Source organism: Enhydra lutris, unplaced genomic scaffold (genome assembly GCF_002288905.1).
Source record: "Enhydra lutris kenyoni isolate GAN:26980312 unplaced genomic scaffold, ASM228890v2 scaffoldscaffold78, whole genome shotgun sequence".
Lineage (NCBI taxonomy): Eukaryota > Metazoa > Chordata > Mammalia > Carnivora > Mustelidae > Enhydra > Enhydra lutris.
In genome coordinates, this window is record NW_019154162.1 from 3810660 (window position 1) to 3833129 (window position 22470).

The window sequence follows — 22470 nt, forward strand, 5'->3', positions numbered from 1 at the left end:
GCAGAGTATGAGAAAAAAAGTTCACCAAAAAGTACACACAGTGATAATAAAACATAGATAAGCAGTAAACTTTTTTTTTAAAGATTTTAATTATTTATTGAGAGACAGAGAAACTTGGGGAGGAGCAGAGAGAGAGTGAGAGAATCTCTAGCAGACTCCCCACCAGAGAGCCAGACTTGGGGGCTTGATCTCACAATCCTGAAATCACAACCTGAGCCAAAATCAAGAGTTGGACACTTAACTGACTGAGCCACCCAGATGCCCCAGCAGCAAACTTCTAAATAATACATATGTTTCCCGCTTCAATATATTCTCATTCAATTATTTGCACAATAGCATCTTTACATGCTTTACACAATGTAAAAAATAAAACATTTCAATTAGATAAACTTTACAAATTTACTTATAATATTTTATTTCTCTAACATACCATAACCTTATCAGTCCCTAAATAAATATTCCTAAAACAGTCTCTTAGGGGCACCTGGGTGGCTCAGTGGGTTAAAGCCTCTGCCTTCAGCTCAGATCATGATCCCAGGGTCCTGGGATCAAGCCCCGCATTGGGCTCTCTGCTCTGCGGGAAGCCTGCTTCCTCCTCTCTCTCTTCTCTCTGCCTACTTGTGATCTCTATCTTTCAAATAAATAAATAAATAAATCTTAAAAAAAAAAAAAAAGTCTTTTACATGAACATACTACTTCCCAAAATAAGAGCAACTGAAAGTTAAACTGTACAAGTTTACCTCATTATTGGTATAATGGAGATCCATAGACTGTCCAAAGGCAATTTTAGCCTTAGATCTCAGATCTTCCAGTTTAACTGGTCTGGGGAATTGAAGGATTCTATACAGACAGAATTTTACGATAATTAATTTTCTTAGGCATAGTTAAGTAACATTTAAAACAGTTATCTCTTTGGTAGAGAAATATAAAATGAAGTCTGAAACTGCTTTATGAATATTAAAAAGCAATTGTAAAATGTTCACTGAAGAACGTGATTAAAATTAAACTATGTGATTTCTATATAATGGAATGCAATGAAATGGTTAAAAAGAATGAAGTTTTTCCTTAGGGATTTAAATTTTGATTTCTGTATCCTTATCAACTCAACATTTTTGATCACCTATATATCATGTAAGTATATCCCCCAAATAAGTATTTAAAAATTTTAAATTCTAATATTTCCTCCCTATGTAGTAAAGGACTGGCCTGTACTGCCCATGGGAGGCATGCAGCTAAGCTTGGAGATTTCTACACCAGACTGTAAACTCTGTAAGGGGGAAAGACCATGTCTGTTTTAGTCTTTATTCCTTCATGGTCCAGTACTTACAATACTTAATAAATAGTGCTCAGTAAATGGAAAAGAACTGAGGAAATATCCATAAAAGAACAATAAATAGGGGAAAAGTAGATTGGACAACAGGATGGAATATCTGGTATAACCCATTTTTGTAGACATCTCTGTGTAAAGCACATTTACATCTTCAGGTTATAGGACTTACGAGCCTTTTTAAAGTCCTTAAAATGGATAGCTCTTTCATTAAATGAATTTAATGAGACACTAATAACAGAAATGAAATCCCATCTTCTTTAACTCCTACTAGACCTTGTTAGCAATTTTGTTGTCAATTACCACCACCGCCCACCACCACTACACTAAGATAGAGATACCCAGGAGAAGGCTAGGCTTATACCTTTGCTGATTAATTTATAGCCACCATGCCAACTCTATTTCTCAAAGTTACTAATTAAATACATGTCATATGATTGAGGTCTCTCAAACAAAATTATGAATGTTAACTCCATGTACATAAATTCTATATAATATCTGAAGGAATTATACAATTACAATGAGCAGAAATATATTTAATTTCCTCCGAGTAAAAATAAAAGGAATGGTAATATTAAAGGCTGCATTATGCAATGACCTTTTTTATTTCTTAAAATAAAAACAATCATTTCTAATGTTTAACCTAAATTCTGAGAGATTCTATTTTAAGTCTAAGTGCATGTTATACATTACAAAGGACTATTCCACTCTCAATTTGTAAGCCATGAACCTCCACTAAAGTCCAGAAAAAAACCCCTAATGGCTTTAATTATGACTCATTTGATTAAATCAATAAACTAAGATGTAATGTTTCTTTCCTTACCTTTTTTCCCCTCTATGTTCAAATTTGACTCGAACATCATTCTGTAATGAAACGATAAATCATTTCGGAAATCAGATAATATTTCTAGAATTTCTAGGTCATTTTTTTTCTTAGTCACCCCTTTCCTGCCCCCTGTCTTGGTCACTCATTTAAAATAGAAGAGGAGGAAAGGATGTTTCATTTTCAGTGTGAACTCCAATTAACTGATTGTGTCCATAAAAAAGCCAACCTGAGAATTGTGCTGTTGAATCTGGGCTGAAAGCAAAGAACACCACAATCTCTTGGTGTTAGAACCAAGGGTATGAGACACTTGCTAGTCTGTTAAAGGGAAATATAGAATACTATATTCCCACTTTTTGTGTTGAACATCCCAAACAAATTTTATTTATAAAAATCAAAATAATGCTCATTTATAAATACAATACACTATTTTAAAATAAAAACAATTTGCTTATCTTAAATGCTTCAAGAATGGATGAAATATCATCATTAGAGAGCAATTACCACGTTAAATGCTAGCATACCCATTTGGAAAAAAATGTATGACAAACAACAAAATATTTGACTTAAAAGTGTAAACGAGAAGACACTTTAACAAACCCTAAGACCGGGATATTCATGACAAATAACTCATTTAACAACAATATGTATTTATTAAAATATTAAAACTAATACCTGCTTTTTTGGTGATGAAGCTTTTGTTTTTCTGGTTTCCTGTAAAGATAATGCTGGTCGACTGGCTTTATGAAGAACAGCCAAATCTTGCATGATTGAGTTCAAAGCTTGCTGGTCATCTGAGTATTTTCAAAATAATATATACACAGAATTGTAATTTAGATATTTATTTATCATAGATATCAAACACAAAATTGATCATGAAATTTAATGCAAAATGCATTAATTTAACACAAAAAATGCATCTAGAACATTTTCAACGCCTACACTGATATTTTGGTGAAATAAAGTTTTAATTATTTAAAAACTGAAGACAAATAACATTAAAACTGCCCTAGACTCAAGTACTAGTATCACACTAGGTGTGACATTTACAGGCAAGATAAAGCCATTCTGATTCTTCTAACAATGTAACATTCAAGTATAGTGTCAAAACAGTCCCATCATAACAAATTACTTTCTATGACTCCTAAATAAAACATCAGTAGAACACCTAAAATTTTAATTGAAGCAAGTTGGGTGGGGGAAAAATAAAAGACTTTCATCATTATTTGGCATTTATGTTCAAAGTACAAATTCCTTTTAGAGTTTTTCATCAGTACTTCAAGGGAGAAACAAAAAGCTTTATCTGTGGATAATGACCTAATGATATTTGGGAGTGTTTTCCTGAATTTCCTCACCATGAAGTTCAACAGGACTACAAACATTTAACAGACTATTTAATGATCTCAGCCATTAACAACTTAAATGGTAATAATGTAAGAAAAATGCATTCCTTAGAAAAAATGTGGTGAATCCGTAAGTGGTGAACCCCTAAAACTGAGTGAAAGGATCATGAACCATGAACTTTAAACTTCTTCCAAATATATCAATTTTTTAAGCATGAATCTCCTAGTAATAACAATTACATGCACTCTGGAAAAGTTCATGCCTGGCTTAAATCTCTTATCACATTTATATATGCTAATTTCCTTGTTTAAAAAAATGAGTACATTTTTTCTATTATAGATGTAAAAAAGTAAAAAGGACCATTTGAATAAAAGTAATTTCTTAGTGAGATGACATACAAATGAAGGCAATTTAAAAGTCAGGTTTCTTCATCTAGTATTCTCTCTGGACATCAGAATCTAAGTAAGTCCCAATCTATTTTAGCAGTTTATTTTGAATGTCCCTACTAGGATATCCTGCATGACATGGTCATTCCAAATCTGTAAGTTAACTCAAAGAGTGTTTTAAAACACTTTTTATCTATTAAGTAAATAAATATAAAACAATTATACAAGTCTACATCATAAAACTTCTTTATAAAAATGTTCTTCATACACACAGAGAAAAATTTTTCTTCCCCATTTTATCTCTTAATTACAGACAAAAGTTGCTTTTGGTTTGAACTCACCCATCATGGCAACCAGCTCAACAATTTGAAAATTAAGAAAATGGTTCTTCCATCAGCATTCTTTACTTCCTGAGGAGAAAAAAGATGAACACATTAGTAATAAAAAGAAATAGAAGAGGCAGCCACACACACACAAAAATCAGAATAAGGTGTGCCTGGGTGGCTCAGTGGGTTAAAGCCTCTGCCTTCAGCTCCAGTCATGATCCCAGGGTCCTGAGATTGAGCCCCGCATCGGGCTCTCTGCTTGGCAGGGAGCCTGCTTCCCTTCCCTTCTCTCTGCCTGCCTCTCTGCCTACTTGTGATCTCTGTCAAATAAATAAATAAAAATCTTTTTAAAAAAAAGTCAGAATAAATAACACTAATGAGAAAAATACAATATTAATACTTTATATATTTTACCGGGGAAAAGTGCTTTATTTTTGCAAGATAATTACTGAGAATGAACTAAGGATCATTATCATAGTCCATATTAAATTTAACTCAGTATTTTTAAGGCTCCTGTCTAAGCTAGAAAAAACAACAGAATTTTTCAAAGTCAAAAATCTTTTTTTTCTTCCCCTTGCCCAAAGTCGAAAATCTTTTCTTTTTTATTGAAAGGTTTTATTTATTTATTTGGGAGAGAGAGAGCAGGGGAGGAGGAGAGGAAGAGGTGGAAAGAATCTCAGGCAGACTCTGTGCTGAGTGCAAAGCCTGACTTGGGACTTGCTCTCATAACCCATGAGATGACAACCTGGGCCAAAACCAAGAGTTGGACGCTCAACTAAACCACTCAGGCATCCCAGCAAGGTCAAAAATCTTAGTAATAACCCCATAAATTCCTACAAGGCAGATATAAAATGAGTAGAAAAGGTCATTACCTTTAGAGACAAAAAAGGAGAACATTAAAAATATAGTAAATATCTACAAAAATTCTCTTCCAAAAAAGAAAAAAATGTCATAATCAACTTTTTCAGAACTCTGGAACTACCCAAAAGGCTTGTAGCAATCTGGGCAGCACTTAACAATCTTGGTAAAAAGAGAGCCTCTGACCTTCCCTAGTCGTATCTCCCACCCTTATCCCTAGCTCCAAAATAGCAATGTAAACCAACAGTCTACAGTCACTGTGAAAATAAGCAGCTTGACTACCACTGGAGAGGGCAGAATGGAATTGGAACTTCTTCAAAGTCTGATTCAAAAAAAAATGCCATATAACCTATCTAGTGGTTGTTCAATAGACCCAACTTGAAAGGCAGAATTTATTCAATCTGACTAAAGTTCTTCCAGTTCAAAGAGCTTGGAGTGTTTCATGAAATGTAAAAGAACTGTTGGGGCAAACAATAGGTTTTAGCCAAGTTGAGGAATGAGATTTCAGAAAGGAGCTCTGAATAGCTCCAACAGATTCCTGGGACTCAAAGTCACATATATGCCCAGAACTGTTGCAAAATAAAGATAGGCCAAAGAAGGCCCTAGGCTTCCACCTAACAACTAAACTAACGTCAGTGACCACATACAACACAAAACACAAACTTTAAACAATTAGTGCCCAAAAGTCACTAAACAAGTAAGAACAATTAAACAAAACATACTGGAGTTGGAGAAGAATCTGATTTCCAGAGGTGGCATACAATTTTTTTCTTCAGAAAAAATTATGAGATATATAAATATAGTATGACCCATACACTGGAGGGGCGGGGAGAGATCAGCAGAAACTGACTGTAAGGGGAGCCCAAATGTTGAAATAACTAGACAGAGAGATTAAATTAGCTATTTTAGGGGGGCCTGGGTGGCTTAGTGGGTTAAGTCTCTGCCTTCAGCTCAGGTCATGGTCTCAGGGTTCTGGGATCAAGCCCCGCATTGGGCTCTCTGCTCAGCAGGGAGCCTGCTTTCCCCCTCTCTCTGCCTGCCTCTCTGCCTACTTGTGATCTTTCCCTCTGTGTCAAATAAATAAATAAAATGTTAAAAAAATTTTAAAAAGTTAAGATTTTATTTATTTAACACACACAGAGAGAGGAGAAGGTTTCTGGGGGAAATTGGAGGGGGAGACAAACCATGAGAGACTGTGGACTCTGAGGAAACGAGGGTTTTGGAGGGGAGGGGACTGGGAGGTTGGGTGAACCTGGTGGTGGGTATTATGGAGGGCACATATTGCATGGAGCACTGCGTGTGGTGCATAAACAATGAATTCTGGAACACTGAAAAGAAATTTAAAAAATAAATAATTTTTTTTAAAATTTTAAATAAGTAAATAAATAAATAAATAAATAAATAAACTATTTTAAATATGTCCAAAGAACTAGGGAATGTATGAGAATGATGACTCATCACAAAGAATATCAATAAAACCCCAAAAACTTAAAAAAGAAACCAGACAGAAATTTCAGTTGGAAAACATAATATCTGAAACCATTAAGCACACCAACTTATGCATAATGGGAGTCCCAAAAGAAGAGAAAAAGAAAGGTGCGGAAAGAATATTTAAAAAAATAATAGTGAAAAACTTTCTAAATTTGGTAAAAAACAACTTACACATCCAAGAAGTCCAACAAACTATAAGAAGGATAAAAATCAAAATGATCTACACCTAGATACATCACACTCAAACTGTTGAAAGATAAGGAATCTGAGAGCATCAATAAAGTAGGAACTCATCATTTACCAGGGATGCTTAACTGATTTTTGTTGATAACATAAGAAGGCAGAAAGCAGTGGGTAACATTCAGAGTACTGAAAGAAAAAAAACTATCAATCAAAAATTCTATATCCAACAAAACCATCCTGCAAAACTGAAAACAAAATTAAGACATTCCTACACAAACAAACACAGAGAATTCGTTACAACTAGACCTGCACTGTAAGAAATACAAAAGGAGCTCTTCAGGTTAAAATATAAAGGACACTGGATGGCAAATCCAATCCACATGCAGAAAGTAATGGTAATTAATTACATATCTAAAGATTAAAAAAGACCACAAAAATGTTTGTTTCTTTTCATTTCTTCTATATGTGAATGTAATAGGTACAAAAATGGTCCACCCCATATCCCATTTCCTAGAACCTTTGCAAATATATTACCTTACATGGCAAAAGGATCTTTGAAGATATGATATGTTAACAAATTTAAGATGAGAGAATTATCCTGGATTACTGGGGTCAGACCTAACATAATCACAAGGATCCTTATAAATAAAGGAATAAGCAGGAAAGTGAATGTCAGAGTGATGCTGCATAATAAAGGCTTGACCTGTCACTGTTGGCTTTGAAGACGGACCAGGATAGCCATGAGCTAAAGAATACAGGCAACTGCTGGAAAGTAGGAAAGGCAAGAAAAATGGATTTTTCCCCTTTAGCCTCCAGAAGGAGTCTGGCAGAGTCTGGCAATGCTGACACCTTGATTTTTAGCCCAGTTAGACTCATTTCAGACTTCTGACTTCCAAAACTTTAAGACAATAAACTTAGGTTGTTTTAAGCCACCAAATTTGTTGTAATCTGTTACAGGAGTATGGAGTGAGTACTTAAGACCACACCCAGTTTCTATGACTTGCCAGGGAACTCAACTGACTCAGCAATACAGTTCACACTAACAAGCTATTATTTATTATGCCAAAAAGATACAGGGCAAAATCAGCAAAGGGAAAAGGCACATGGGACAAAGTCCAGGGAAGGTTAGGGCTAGCTCTTAAGGATCTTTTTTTAATAGTCACATAGGACACAATTCCTCTTGCCCTCCACCCAGCCATGAGTTATGACAACACACGTAAAACGTCACCAATCAGGAAAGATTAGAGACTCAGCACCAAGGGTCTTATTAGGAGCTGATCAATAGGTATCCTCTGCCTAGCACATACCAAAATTCCTAACTCCCAGAAGAAAAGCAGGTGTTCAGCATAAACTATATTGTTTGTATAAGGAGCTTAGGCACGGTGAATCATTATTATCATTTAGGCAGTTGTGGACTCTGGTAAATTCTCAGATGCTAACCAAGGGTGGACCTCTTAGAGCAGTTTATTCTAATGATACGCAGTGAGGCCCACTATGTTAATTCTCTTCTACACAAGCAACAACAAATTACACAGGTTTAAAGAAAACTGCATAGAGCAATAATATAAAGTGTTTTGTTGTGCACATAATATATAATAATATAATTTGTATAACAACAGCAAAAAGGAGAATGGAATTACATAAAAAAGTGTATGTATACCACTATAATTAAGTTGGTATCAACCCAAACTACTCTGTTTTAAGTTATTAATTTTAATCCCAAGTCAATTCTAGAAAAAAGTTGCAAAATAAACAGAAGAAATAAATTAGCATACTAGAAAATATCTAACACAAAAGAAAGCAATAACAGAAAAATGAGAAACAAAAAATAAAGACCTAACACACATAAAACACAAATATAAAGTAGATGTAATTCTACCCATGTATAATTACATAAGTGGAATGAACAAACCATTTAAAGAATAGAGATTAGCACAACAGACTAAAAAGCACTGATCCAACCATATGCTGTCTACAACAGACACACTTCAGATTCAAAGGCAAAACAGAATGAAAGTAAAAGGATGAAAAGAGATACCATGTAAACAGGAGTCTTCAATCAAGGATCTTAAATCAGTAATCTAAACACCTACCTTAAGACCCTGGAAAAAGAAGAGCACTGTAAACCCAAAGTAAGCAGAAGGAAGGAAACAATAAGGATTAGAGTGGAAATAAACTAGGAAATAAAAACAATATAAATTTTTAAAATCAATGAGACAAAGTATTGGTTTTCTACAAAGAGAAAATTAACAAACTTTTAGCTAGACTAACCAAGGAAAAAAGAGAAAAGATACAAATAACTAAGCTCAGGAATTAAAGACAGAGCATTACTACCAATCTTACAGAAATAAAAATAAGGAAATACTATGAACTATATTTCCAATGAATTAGATCACCTGGATGAAAGAGACAAATTATTAGAAACTACCAAAATTAACTCAAGAAGAAATTTAGAAATCAGAATTCAATATAAAAACTAATTAGATTGATTTAGAAATGAAAAACTTTCTGCAAATAGAAGTCAAAACCAGATGCCTTAAAACATTTAAGGAAAAATTACTACTAGTTATTAAAAGAGAGAGAAAGAGTAGTGAAACCAAGTATTACTCTGATAACTAAACCAGACAAAAACATTACAAGAAAACTAGATACTCAAGTAAATATAAATATAAAAGTCCTCAACAAAACCTAGAAAAACCTAATCTAGAATGTGAAAAAAAAAAAAAGAGATTATACACTATGAATATGTGGAATATATCCCACAAAAGCAAAGTAGGTTCAGCATACAAGTATCAATGTAACAAATAATATTAATAGAATATAGGACAAAAACCAAATGATCATCTCAACAAAGAAAATGCATCTGCCAAAATCCAACTGCCTCAAATACTCAAAAGATTAAGAACAGAAGGGAATTTTCCTCAAGTTGATTAATAACACCTATGAAAAAGCCACAGCTAACATCATACTTAATGGTCAAAGACTAGAGGCATGCCCCCTGAGATTAGAAACAAGATAAGGATGGCCAGTCTTGCCACTCCTTTTTAATACTGAACTGTAGGTTCTATTCAGAAGATGAGGCAAGACAATGAAATAAACAGAATCCAGACTCAATAAGAAGTGCATCCCTATTTGCAGGTGATGATGTTGTAGAAAAAAAATTATAATAAATTCACAAAAACATTATTGGAGCTAATGAACAAGTTCCACACAGTTGCAGACTGAAAAGATTTTTTTTAAATCAGTAGTATTTCTACATACTAGTAATGACTTTATGAAAATGAAATTAAAAATAATTTCCATTTGAATATTATTCAGCCATTAAAAAGGATGAAATTTTGCCATATGCAACAATGTGGACGCTGCTAGAGAGTATAATGCTAACTGAAATAACTCAGTCAGAAAAGACAAATACCACATGATTTCACTCATATGTGGAATTTAAGAAACAAGACCAATGAACAAAGGAAAAAAGAAAGACAAACCAAAAAACAGCTTTTTTTTTTTTTTTTAAACCAAAAAACAGATTCTTAACTATAGAGAACAAACAGATGGTTACCAGAGGAAAGGTTGTGGGTGGGCCCTCAGGATGAGTAAAATAGGTGAAGAGGATTATCTTGATGACCACTGAGTAACATACAGAACTGCTTAATCACTACATCGTACACCTGAAACCAATTTAACACTGTATGTTAACTATGATAAAAGTCAAATAAGAATTTTTTAAAAATCACATAAAAAGTAAGTTCCACTTACCAAAAAGAATAAATTACTTAGGAATATGCTTTTAGAAACACAAGTCTTATATACACTGTTTATAAAACATTACTGAATAAAACTGAAGATCTAAATGTACAAAAAGGCATCCCACATTCATGGATGGAAGACAGTATTTTTAAAATGGGAATATTTCCAAAGTGATCTATAGATTCAATGTAATCTCTATCAAAATTCCATTGGCTTTTTTTTTTTTTTTTTTTTTTTTTGGGCAGAAATGGGAAAGCTGATTCTTAAATTCATATGGAACTACCAGAGGCCCTGAAGAGCCAAAACAATATTGAAAAGGTTGGAAGATTCACATATCCGGATTTCAAAGTTTATTAAAAAGCTACAAAATCAAAACAGTGGGAGTACTGACGTAAGGATAGAGATTGATGGAATAGAACTGAGTCCGAAATAAACCCAAACATCTATGGTCAAAGGATTTTTGACACAGTTGTCCAGACAACAGTGCATGAACAGTCTTCAGTAATGTCACTGACCTGGATATTCACATACGAAAGCATGAAAATGGACTCCTACCTCATATAATATACAAAAAAAAAAAAAATTAAAAATGGATCAAAGACATAAATGTAAAAACTAAGTCCATAAAACTCTTAGAAGGGAACAGAGGTATAAATCTTCATGACCTTGGATTATGCAATAGTTTCTTAAATGTGACACCAAAAGCAGAAGCAACAAATGAATAAACTGGTTTTCAACAATGATAAACATTTTTGTGCATCACAGGACACTATATCAACACAGTAAAAAGACTATCCACAGACTGAAAGAAAATATTTGCAAATCATATATTTGATATGGGACTAGTATACAGAATATATAAAGAACTACTACAATTCAACAATAAAAGGAGTAACCCAATTATAAAATGGACAATGAATTTCAATAGACATTTCTTTGGCCAATAAGCACTTGAGAAGATGCTCACTATCACCAGTCAGTCATCAGGGAAATGAAAATCAAAACCACAATGGCATACCACTTCACACCCAACAGTATGGCTATAACCAAAATGAAAGACAATGACAAGTGTTAGTGAAAATGTGGAAAAATGAATTATATGAATCACTATTTCTTAGGTATATACCTAATTCTTAGGTATATACCCAAGAATACTAAAAACATATAACCACACAAAAACATGTACACTAATATTCAATGAAAAATTGAAGAGTCCAAAAGCAGAAACTCAAAAGTCCATCAACTGATGGATGAACAAACAAGTAATATATATCCATACAACAGAGTATTAAGTCATTAAAAGGAATGAAGGACTGATACATATTCCAACATTGATGAATCCTAAAACATTATGCTAAGTGAAATAAGCCAGATACAAAATGTCACATATATATGCCTGCATTTATATGAAATGTCCAGAATAGGCAAATCTACAGACACAGAAAGATTAATGGTTTCCCAGGATGGGGTTATAGGAAAAAGGAAATGACTGTAAGTCATAATATGTTCTGGAATTAGTAGTAATGGTTATATAACTTTGTGAATATATTAAAAAATACTGAGTTATATGTATACTTTTTAAAAAGTGTATTTCATGGTATATGAATTATATCTTGGAAGAACAGAACAGAGAAAAGGTAGAGAGGGAGGCAGAAAGGGAGAGGAAGAAAACAGGTAACAGAAGTGGGAGATTCTGTTAATAAATAGAGATCATCTGCCCATCTAGAAGAGCAACAGGTACTCAGCTCCAGTCAACAGATGCCTACAAGAATTCATGCTCAGTTATCATCAGATATGCTGATTTTTCAAAAAGCTCCAAATTTTAAAGTGAGATATCCTCATTTTCAAGTATTAGCAGCTAATTCAAATTTTTTTAAAAATTGTGTGTATTTTTGTTTTATGCTGCCACTTTGCAACCACTGACATTATTTTAGTAATTCTCTATTGGGGGTGGCATATATACATACAGTTTGAAAAAAATTAAACATTACAACTGCTTTAATTTCTTCTTAGTTTTAATATTATTTTGAAATGTCAAATAACAGTAAAGAATTGTCAAAGAAAATTTTAAATATATATTAACACATGGAATATAACAAAAAACATAAAAATGCCCTTTATGTCACCTTGGCAATACTATACTCAAGGGCAATCACTATGCTACCTCAGTTTTTAGGGTATTTTAATTAAGGCAAGTAGATGGCTAAATTTTAAATAGCTGAGAAACGAAGATCTAGGCTAAACCCCCTATTTAACAAATAAGAAATCTGAGGATCAAAAAGATAATATAATTCACTCAAAGTCATAAAGTTGCACAAAGTTAGGACCTGAATGCTCATTTCTTATTTCTCACTCAAACTTTCTACATAGGGCACCTGGGTGGCTCAGTCTGTCAAGCCTCTGCCTTCGGCTCAGGTCATGATCTCAGGGTCCTGGGATGGAGCCCTACGTTGGGCTCTCTACTCAGTGGGGAGCCTGCTTCCACCACCACCATCACCATCACCGCCCCCTGGCCTGCCCCTCTGCCTATTTGTGATCTCTGTCTGTCAAATAAATAAGTAAAATCTTTTAAAAGAAACTTTCTATAACATTGTGTAAGTAACTCAAATTCACCTTTCAAAAACGCTAGCATGGGAAATTCTCTTACCCCATATATGTACATACAGAATGTCAAAAAATGGTTGAGGAGGGTTTATTCAGTACATTGTCTTTCTACAAATTTAAATTCTCAAATGAATTTTTTAGTTTTTAACTTAAAATGTTTAAATCAAATCTTGAGTAACCTCAAAAATAAAGTATTGTGAACATAAATTTTTTTCCAAAACATCCCTTTCAGGAAAAAAAATTTAAATTCCCCAAACCACAACAGTTAAGTCAAAGAGGCATAAATCTACTAGAAATCAGCTCAAGGCTGCACTTAGATAAACAACTATGATACTTTGACCAATATTCTGAGGCTAAAACTGGCAAAACCATGAAAATAATGAAATTAAGTACACAGCAAGTTAATAGAAAAAAACTAAACAAAGGTGAATTACATCTGTACCTGAAAGTTCTTATCCACAACTTATTTTTCTATGTTTGTCATTTTGACATTTATTACCATAGATTAGTTTTGTCTGTTCATAAATTTCATATTAATTAATTCACATAAGACATACTCTTTTGTATTTATTTTCACTCCATATCTGTTATGGCTCTGAGATTCTTCCCCATTACCCATATGAGTATTTTGTTCTTTTTCATTGCTGTGTAATATTCCACTATATGACTATATCTCAATTAATTTTACCCATTCTATTACTGATGGACAGAAATATTGCTTTCAGTTTTTGACTATTACAAATACTACAGACCTCCTTGAACATATCTTTTGGTGAACACAAACACATATTTCTGTTGGATATACACCCAGAAGAAATTGCTAGTTCACTAAGACATATATAGTTAACTTTAGCAGATATGGCCAAATGTTTTTTCAAAGTAGCTGTTAATCTATATACTCCCACCAGGATTGTAAAAGAGCTCTAGTTTTTCCCAGTCCTCACCGATCCTATTAGTCATTCAGGTGATTATGTAGTATCTCACTACCATTTTAATTTACAATCACCTGATAATTAATGATATTGAATACCATTTCAGAATGGCAGAAAGAATTGAAAAAGCATGATCCTATTATATGCTGTCTATAAGATCAAATGACACGATAGGTTGAAAGTGAAAGGACAGAAAAAGGTATCCCATGCAAATAGTAACCAGGAGAACTGGAGTGGCTACACTAATATCACACAAAATAAACTATAAGTCAAAACTGTTATAAGACACAAAGAAGGGCATTAAATATTGATAAAATGGTCAATTCATGAAGAAAATGTAACAATTATAAACATATATGCATCAAACAGAACTCCAAAATATATGAAGCAAGCATGGACAGAATTAAAGAGAAATACATACCTACATACATTAACAATTGAAAGCTCAATATTCCACTTTCAATAATAGAGCAACCACACAGATCAACAAGGAAACAGAGGACACGAACAGCACTATAGACCAACTGGACCTAACAGACCTATGCAGAACACTCCATTCAAAAACAGCAGAATACATATTCTTCTCAAGTCCACAGGGAACATTTTTCTGGATAGACCATATGTTAGACCACAAAAAAAGTCAATAACTTAATAAGATTGAAATCAAAGTACCTTTTCCAATCATAGTGGAATGAAACTACAAATAGCAAAAGGAAAACTGGAAAATTCACAAAGATGTGGAAATTATACAGCAAATTCTTAACCAATGTTTCAAAGAAGAAATAACAGGGAAATTAGAAAATATCTTGAAAAAGATGAAAATGAGAACACCATACCAAAACTTATAGGATGCAACAAAAGCAATACTAAAAGAGAAACTTACAGCTATAAATACTGAAGTAAAAAAAAAAAAAAAATTTCAAAACCTAACTAGTTTTGTTGACTATTTCTTTTGCTGTGCAAAGTTTTTATCTTGATGAAGTCCCAATAGTTCATTTTTGCTTTTGTTTCCCTTGCCTTTGGAGACAAGTTCAACAAGAAGTTGCTACGGCTGAGGTCAAAGAGGTTACTGCCTGTGTTCTCCAGGATTTTGATGGATTCCTGTCTCACATTTAGGTCCTTCACCCATTTTGAGTTTATCTTTGTATACGGTGTACAGAAATGGTCCAGTTCCATTCTTCTACACGTGGCTGTCCAATTTTCCCAACACCATTTGTTGTAGAGACTGTCTTTTTTCCATTGGATATTCTTCCCTGATTTGCCAAAGCTTAGTTTGCCCACAGAGCTGAGGGTCCATTTCTGGGTTTTTTATTCTGTTCCACTATCTATGTGTCTGTTTTTGTGCCAGTACCACACTGTCTTGATGATTACAGCTTTGTAATAGCGCTTAAAGTCCAGAATTGTGATGTCACCAGCTTTGGTTTTCTTTTTCAACATTCCCCTGGCTATTGGGGTCTTTTGTGATTCCACACAAATTTTAGGATTATTTGTTCCAGCTCTGTGAAAAATGTTGATGGTATTTTAATAGGGGTTGCACTGAATGTATAGATTGCTCTGGGTAGCATAGACATTTTAACAATATTTAACAATATTTAACATTTAACAATATTCTTCCAATCCATGAGCATGGAATGTTTTTCCATTTCTTTGTGTCTTCCATAATTTCTTCCGTAAGTGTTCTGTAGTTCTTAGAATATGGATCCTTCACCTCTTTGATCAGGTTTATTCCTAGGTATCTTATGATTTCTGGTGCAATTGTAAATGGCATTGATTCCTTAATTTTTCTTTCTTCTGTCTCATCATTAGTATATAGAAATGCAACTGATTTCTGTGCATTAACTTTATAATCCTGCCAACGTTGCTGAATTCCTGTATGAATTCTCCCAGATGTCCAGTGACAGATGAATGGATAAAGAAGATATAGTATACACAACACACACACACACACACAGAGTAGCATTACTCAGCCATCAAAAGGCTGAAATCTTACCATTTACATCGACGTAGATGGAACTGGAGGGTATGATGCCAAGCAAAGTAAGTCAATCAGAGAAAAACAATTATATGGTTTCACTCATATGTGGAATATAAGAAATAGCACAGAGGATCATAGGGGAAGGGAGGGAAAACTGAATGGGAAGAAATCAGAGAGGGAAACAAACTGACGGTTGCTAAAGGGGAGGTGGATGAGGGGATGGAGTAACTGGGTGACAGGCATTAAGGAGGATGCATGATGTGATGAGCACTGGGTGTTACATGCAATTGACTAATTACTGAACTCTACATGTGAAACTAATGATGTGCTATATGTTGGCTAGTTGAATTAAAAAAACCTAACTGTACATCTTAATTAGTAAAATAAATACAAACTAAATATAAACCTTATAGAAGCAAAGAAATAATAAAGATTAGACAAGAGATAAAACTAGAGAAAAGAAAAACAAAGAAAAATCAATAAAACCAAGAGTTAGCTCTTTAAAAGATAAACCTTTAGCTAAGACCAAGAAAAATACAAAAGATTCAAATAAACTAAAATCAGAAATGAAAAAGGGAACATAACAGAAATAAAAAACATGTGGGAGCAGTATGAACTGTACATGAAAAACTGTATAACCTAGGTGAAATGGACAACTTTCTAAAAACATAAAATCTACCAAGGCTGAATAATGAATAGAAAATCTGAACAGACTTATGATCAATAAAGCTATTGAACCAATAATCATAAAGCCCCCAACAAGAAAAGCCAAGGACCAGATGATTCCACTAATGAATTTTATCAAACACTGACAGACTGTTTCTTCTGAAACAATTCTTCCAAATTCTGAAACATTCTTCCAAAAACTGAAGAGTAAGGAGTACTTCCTTACTCACTGGATGAGGCCAACATTACCCTAATACCAAAGCGAGACAGACATTACAAGAAAACTATAGACCAATTACTCCTTATGAATACTGATGAAAAATTCCTCAACAAAGTACTAGCAGACCAAATTCAGCAGCATATTAAGAGGATTATACACCATAACCAGTGGGATTGATTACTGAAAGGCAAGGACAGTTCAACATACAAAAAATCTATTTAATATGTCACTAACATAATACAGGGGAGAAAACACAAGATATCCTCAAGTCATACAGAAAAAGCATCTGACAAAATTCAACACCTTTTCACGATAAAAAACACTCAAGAGGGACGCCTGGGTGGCTCAGTTGGTTGGGCAGCTGCCTTCGGCTCAGGTCATGATCCCAGCGTCCTGGGATCGAGTCCCGCATCGGGCTCCTTGCTCATCGGGGAGCCTGCTTCTTCCTCTGCCTCTGCCTGCCATTCTGTCTGCCTGTGCTTGCTCTCTCTCCCTCTCTCTCTCTGACAAATAAATAAATCTTAAAAAAAAAAAAAAATTAAAAAAAAAAAAAACACTCAAGAAAGAAGCGGTAAGAGGAAACTTCCTAAACTTAATAAAGATCATATATATAAGAAAAGCCCACACCTAATATCAAATCCAGTAAACAAAATGAAAAACACTAGAAATGGTAAATACAAGGATAAGTTTAAAAGATTAAATTTTTTCATCTTAAAATTTTATTTATTTGTCAGAGAAAGAGAGAGAGAGTGCACACAATCAGGGGAAGCAGCAACCAGAGGGAAAAGCAGGATCCCCACTGAGAAGGGAGCCTGATGCCGAATTCAATCTCAGGATCCTGGAATCCTGACGTGCGCCAAAGGCAGACACTTAAACGACTGAGCCACCCAGGCGTCCCTAAAATGTTTTTTAATTCTCTTAAGCTCCTTAAGAAACATGATTGAATAAAGCTAACAAACACACACACACACACCATTTCACCCAATACAAAAATATATATGTTCTTTTCAAGCACCCATGGAACATTCACCAAGAGGGACTTAGGCCATATCCTGGGCCACAAAGTAAGTCTCAACACATTTTTAAAAAATTGAAGTTATACAAATTATGTTCCCTGATCATAATACAAGCAAATAAAAATAGAAAGACAACAGAAAAATCTCCAAATATCCAGAAATAAAACAATATACTTCAAAATAATCTACAGCTAAAAAACAAAGTCTCAAAATTTTTTAATATACAGAGTTAAATGGAGCTAAAATATGTAAAACCATGTAAAACATAGATAAATGAGTGATAAGAGGAAAAATTATAGTATCATGCTAGGCTGCAGCTGTACCACACATCCCGCCCCCAACAGATGTCCTACCTAATGTCCTTTGGGCTCTTGAAAATATGGAAAGGGGTAAAGCAGAAATGAACCCTGTTGTACTGGACTAGGATGAGAGGTTTCATTATGAAATGTTTTTTTAAAAATATGTGTGGATAAACAAACAGATACAGATGTACATACACACAAACACACACATTTGCACCTATAAATGTTTTATAGTTTTGTCTACTGAGACTTGGGAGCACTCACATTCTACTCTCAAGATGTACACCTGCTAGATGCTGGTTTCTAAATACCAATTTCCACTAAGAGGTACAAAGGCTCCTTGAAAATGTTGTTCTCAGGTATGAATCAGGTAACTACAAGATAAGCCTGGAATATCTTATTGTGTCAGAAGGAAAGGATACAGAGTCATGGGACATGTCAAAAGGCCACGGGAACCAGTTTGAAGAGAGAAACAAAATGATAGATTACAACCACTGAATAAAAAAGGTATCCATGAGTCCACAGAAACATTATTTTGAAAACAAATCAATAAATGGGAGAAGAGGAAGTTTTCACTTTTTTTTGACACTCAAAGTATGGGTGCTTGAATGGAAACTAATAAATTATATAATATTATAAAATCACCATTTGGCAATCATACTAATAATTCAGCCAAGAAAAATCAATGAGTGCTGAAACTCATGTGTAAAAGTGTGATGAAGAATGAAATACTTAGTCTCAAAATACCTTCCCCCACAAACGTTAACTATTTTTAGTGTAGAAACTTGGCAGAAGGCTTAGTGAACTGATCGATACTACTATTTCTGATTTCACCAGAAATAGGCAAATTAAAGTCATTTACCACCTGACAAGATGCACTGAGAAGAATACCCACCTCTGTGATGCTTCTGCCGAAATAAAATAACCTCAACTGAACCATGGGGAATCATTATTAGACAAATTCCAACTGAGAAATATTCTTGAAATTGACTGCTCTATAAACTTCAAAACTGTCAGGATCATGAAAGTCAAGGATAATGGAGGGACTGTTCCAGATGGAAAAATACTAGAGTTATAACAATAAAACGCAAAATAAGATTCTAGATTGACTTATTTTGCCAAAAAGGGTATTATTTGATACTACCCAACTATGAATGTATTCTGTGAATTAGATGATACTACTGTCAATGTTAACTTTCTGATTTTGATTAATATATTCTGGGTATATAAGAAAACGACCTTGTTGGGCACCTGAGTGTCTCAGTCAGTTAACCATCTGCTTTCGGCTTAGGTCATGATCCCTGAGATTAAGTCCCACATCGGGCTCCCTGCTCAGTGGGAGCCTGTTTCTCCCTCCTCTTGCTGCTCCCCCTGCTTGTGCTCTCTCTGACAAATAAATAAAATCTTTTAAAAAAAAAAAAAAAAAGGAAGGAAGAAAATGACCTTGTTGATACCAATTTCAACCTAGTATTCTACAATGATGAGGCCTCGTATGTTGGCAACTCACTCTCAAATGGTCAGAAAAGAAACTTCTTTATAACCATTTTTGCAACTTCCAGAGCTTAAAATTATTTCTAAAGAAAAAAAAATTCAAAACAAAACAAAGTTGAAAAAAACACAAACATGACCCATTCATTTCCAGTCTTCTCTCTTCTCTATCGCATCAAAAATAGAAAAAAAAAAAAACACACACACAAAAAAAAAAACAAAAACACTATTTTTCCAGTTGCTCAAGACAAAAATCTTGGAATATCCTTAATTCCTACCATTCTCTCACTCTACATTCCAAATCCTGTTAGCTTTTCCTTAAAAATATGTATCTCTGCCACCACCATTCTATTCCAACTCATGATCATCTCTTGTACAAATTACTGCAAACACTTCCTATCTAACTAGGCTGTTTTCTCTCCAAGCACTCACACCACATCCCATCCAGGAGTGGATAAAAGCCAGCGGATAATAAATTGTAACACATTCAGACAATCGAATACTCTTCACTGATAAAAGAAATGAGCTATCAAGCCATGAAAAGACATGAAGAAATCTTAAATTTGTATTACTAAGTGAAAGAAACCAATCTAAAAGGCTACTATAGGAGTCCTACTGTATGATATTCTGAAAAAGGCAAAAATCTAGAGACAGTAAAAAAAAATCACTGGTGACCAAAAAAAAAAAAAAAAAAAAAAAAAAAAAAATTACTGATTCCCAGAGTTTGGAAGAAGAGGGGAAGGGAGAGAAATGTATAAGAACCACCATCAAAATGGATACAAGTTATTATGCACTTGTCCAAATCCAGAGAATGTATAATACTAGGAGCAATCCCTAATATAAACTATGAACTTGAGTGATTATGAGGTATCAATCTAGGTTCATCAATTTTAACAAATGTACCAAACTCGTGGGAGATGTTGATAATGGAAGAGACTATACATAAGGGGGTCAGGGACAGAAAAAATGTGTGAAATCTCTGTAGTTTCCCTTTAATTTGGCTGTGGAACTAAAACTGCTCTAACAAAAGGTCTTAATTAAAAAACGAAGGAAAAAATAAATCAAAGCATGTTAATTCTCTCTCTGCTCAGAACTTTTCAGTAGTTTCTCATCAAATCTTTAATAAACTCAACAGTCCTTGCCAGAGGTTACATGCCCATACATAATCTTGTCTTTCCAATCTGCACCACCTCCACCCTGGTTTTATGGAGATGTAACTGACTCCCTACTTCTTGTCATTATGTTCTACTACAATAAAAGTTACATTAAATGACACGACTGGATGATTCCTCTCAAAAAAGAAGGCTTGGGGCGCCTGGGTGGCTCGGTTAAGTCTCTGCCTTCAGCTCAGGTCATGATCCCAGGGTCCTGGGATCAAGCCTCACATCAGGCTCTCTGCTCAGCGGGGAGCCTGCTTCCCCCTCTCTCTCTGCCTGCCTCTCTGCCTACTTGTGATCTCTCTCTGTCACATAAATAAATAAAATCTTAAAAAAAAAAAGATACATTTAAATAAATTAAAAAAAAAAAAAAAAGAAAAGAAAAGAAGGGGGCTAGGGTGCCTGTGTGGCTCAGTTGGTTAAACGTCTGCCTTAGGCTCAGGTCATGATCCCAGGATCCTGGGATGGAGTCCTGCATCAGGTTCCCTGCTCAGTGGGGAGTCTGCTGCTCCTCTGCTCCTCCCCTCTGCTCACGTTCTCTCGCTCTCAAAATAAGAAAATAAAAATCTTAAAAAAAAAAAAAAAAAAAAAGGCTGGTAGCTGAAAACATAAATACCCACAGCAATACACTCTGATTCTGCATCTCCTATTCCCCATTCCCCATATCTCACCTGTCTTCTTTAGCATCCCTTCCTCCATGTTAAATATCTGGATGTTAAATATCAGTGTTATTTGAGGTTCCATTCTCACACTATTGCTCTTTTCATTCTATTGGCTCTACCGGAGCAACATCATCCTTTCCTTTGATTAAAACAACCACTACCTATAAGCTAATAACCCTCAAATCTTTATCTCCAATCTATAGCTCACCTTCACATTTCAAATTACAGAAAATAATCTGAAATTTCAATCCAGGGCCATATGCTAAGGATGGCAAGCAATAAGCTAAAAAGGGCTTTGATTACTTCCCCCAGTCTCCAGGCTGATTATATCAAAAAATTAATTTGGTAACCCTTTGTATTTATTACACAAAGCCAAATATATTCCCTGATATACTGAGATACTGAGAAGAGGAGGCTCTGGGCAATCACTCCCTGATTTTACCATTTACATAGGGAATTCCCTCATAAAACTGTCAGACTGTCAGATTGGAAAACCTTATAATTCACAGGGTACTGGACAAAGTATTCTAAAGGGTTTGGCCTCAACAATGGAAAAATTTTGTGATGAACTAATTGCTGCTCTGGTTCCACCTAACAAGCTTAAAAGTTAAAAACAAGGGGTGCCTGGGTGGCTCAGTGGCTTAAGCCTCTGCCTTCAGCTCGGGTCATGATCCCAGGGTTCTGGGATCGAGCCCCGCATTGGGCTCTCTGCTTGGCGGGGAGCCTGCTTCCCCTGCTCTCTCTGCCTGCCTCTCTGCCTCCTTCTGATCTGTCAAATAAATAAACAAACAAATAACAACAACAACAACAACCACAAAAGGACCTGTTTCTAAGTAACTTACCTAAATCCCAGAACAAAGAATATTTGTAAGAACACAAAACTGCAGGGCCCATGAAGGTAAAATTCATAATTTGCAATATCAAATCAAAAAGTACCAAGTATAGAAAGGAGAAAAACATGAT

The 22470-nt window shown here is 34.5% G+C and overlaps 1 protein-coding gene across 1 annotated transcript in view; it reads right to left on the reverse strand.

Annotated features, from left to right (window-relative positions):
* Positions 1–22470, reverse strand: part of LOC111160868 (mitogen-activated protein kinase kinase kinase 2) — a 78671-nt gene that overhangs the window by 25919 nt on the left and 30282 nt on the right. Inside the window, exons 2-5 of the mRNA XM_022524253.1 lie at positions 4222–4290; positions 2826–2944; positions 2151–2191; positions 741–840 (exon numbers count right to left, since the gene is read on the reverse strand). Coding sequence (XP_022379961.1) covers positions 741–840; positions 2151–2191; positions 2826–2944; positions 4222–4228 — 267 coding nt within the window. The 5' untranslated portion in view covers positions 4229–4290. The remainder of the gene's footprint in view (positions 1–740; positions 841–2150; positions 2192–2825; positions 2945–4221; positions 4291–22470) is intronic.